Source organism: Phlebotomus papatasi, chromosome 3, assembly GCF_024763615.1.
Source record: "Phlebotomus papatasi isolate M1 chromosome 3, Ppap_2.1, whole genome shotgun sequence".
NCBI lineage: Eukaryota > Metazoa > Arthropoda > Insecta > Diptera > Psychodidae > Phlebotomus > Phlebotomus papatasi.
This window is the reverse complement of record NC_077224.1, coordinates 18,422,859-18,424,240: the sequence shown is the minus strand read 5'-3', so window position 1 is coordinate 18,424,240 and position 1,382 is coordinate 18,422,859. Positions and strand designations below refer to the sequence as shown.

The following is a 1,382-nucleotide window of genomic DNA, read 5'->3' as shown; positions in this document are numbered from 1 at the left end:
TATAAAAAAAAATTGCCATATAATATTTAGAGAGCATGATAATTTTTGTAAGCAAACTTAAATAAAAAAAAGAAACACTTATTTCGCGAATTATTCCATTAGGGGCGGAGATAAGCACCTCAGAAAAGGAGAAAAAAAACAGAATTAAAAAAAAAACAATAAATTGCTGTAAGAAAAACATTGTTACTGTAAATACAATGACAAGTATTATCATGTAAATAAATGAGGAATGAAAAAATTATACAGATTTTATTTAATAATTTTTATTTTTGTGGTAGATTTTTAGATTTTTGGATTGCAATATAAACCAATATAAACGCGTCGAACGCCTTGGATTAAGAAATGGAGTATAAACGTAGCCGTCGATTCCCAAAATAACATGAAGTTAGCCGAAGGTTCTCTAGGTGGAGGCTCTCACACGACTCTCAGCTGTTTGACAGTTTCCGGAATTTCGGAAGGTTAATTTTTGTTGGGAAAAATGGCTGAGCAGTGCGATATTGATGCAAAAACAAGGGAAAGGCTGCTGGATCGGCAGAAATTTCGCATGACGATGCGAGAGGAGTTCATCAAGCAGCTGACCAACCCACATAGAGTCCAAGGAGGAGGCACTGTGGTAAGTTTTGCGAGGGTTTCCCTGAACCTAACCTCAAAGCTGAATGTTATGTCATCTCTTGCCTCTGTTTTCCAGTTTGACCAGGGTCTCCAGAGATTCCAGGCAGCTAGAGTCACCCAGTACGATCACTTCAAGCCCAATTTCAAGACAGCACGCAAGGGATTCTTCGTGGTTCTCTTCCCAATTGTCGCGTATGCCTACATGCTCAAAAAGGAGAGATCCGGAAGGGAGCATTTGTATCGCACTGGCCAGGTATCCTACCGTGATCGCAAATTCAAATTCATCTAATCAGACCCTTGTAAAATAGCAAATTTGAGATGAATAAATGTTAGACTTTATTTTTCCTCAAGCTGCTTGTCCCTAGCGATAACATGATCCTCAAATTTAACCATGTACGTCGTTCCCTTGTGCCAATGTGCCGTCACCTTGCAGGGCTACAAAATAATCCATAAAATCAGAATAAATCCCAGCAATCAGAGAACAAAACACTTACAAAGCCACAATTTGTGAGAACAGCCTCAATGATTCCCGCCGTGAAGGTAGCACAGTTCAGGGAACCCTTGTCCTTCGGTACGCTGATGAATTTATTCACCAACGGATCCTTCTCAATGATGTAGTACGTCCTCTCATCATCATTCGCATGCTCCAGCTTATCTGCTTCCCGGCCAAATAGACACTTCCAGCAAGTTGTCTTTATGAAGAGCAGCATATTGATCAGCTTGGTTTCCCTCTTGGAATTCCGCTCCCGCACGAAGTACAGATCAATTAT

The 1,382-nt window shown here is 40.2% G+C and overlaps 2 protein-coding genes across 2 annotated transcripts; one reads left to right on the top strand and one right to left on the bottom strand.

Annotated features, from left to right (window-relative positions):
• Positions 1 to 418: 418 nt before the first annotated feature.
• LOC129806812 (uncharacterized) lies at positions 419 to 962 on the top strand. The gene is made up of 2 exons (XM_055855590.1): positions 419 to 613; positions 689 to 962. Exons 1-2 carry the CDS (start codon positions 479 to 481, stop codon positions 899 to 901), a joined length of 348 nt encoding a protein of 115 aa, XP_055711565.1. The 5' UTR covers positions 419 to 478; the 3' UTR covers positions 902 to 962.
• On the bottom strand, positions 908 to 1,382 carry LOC129806813 (trafficking protein particle complex subunit 5; the record flags this gene model as incomplete). Its single annotated transcript, XM_055855591.1, has 2 exons — positions 908 to 1,047; positions 1,107 to 1,382. Coding segments are annotated over 2 exons (375 nt in total), but the record flags the coding sequence as incomplete, so codon positions are not given.

What these genes read in the sequence shown, in the direction of transcription:
- LOC129806812 (XM_055855590.1), top strand. Translation starts at nt 479, where the DNA reads ATGGCTGAGCAGTGCGATATTGATGCAAAAACAAGGGAAAGGCTGCTG. An exon ending in TCCAAGGAGGAGGCACTGTG is followed by an intron (nt 614 to 688) that starts GTAAGTTTTGCG and finishes TCTGTTTTCCAG; the next exon opens with TTTGACCAGGGTCTCCAGAG.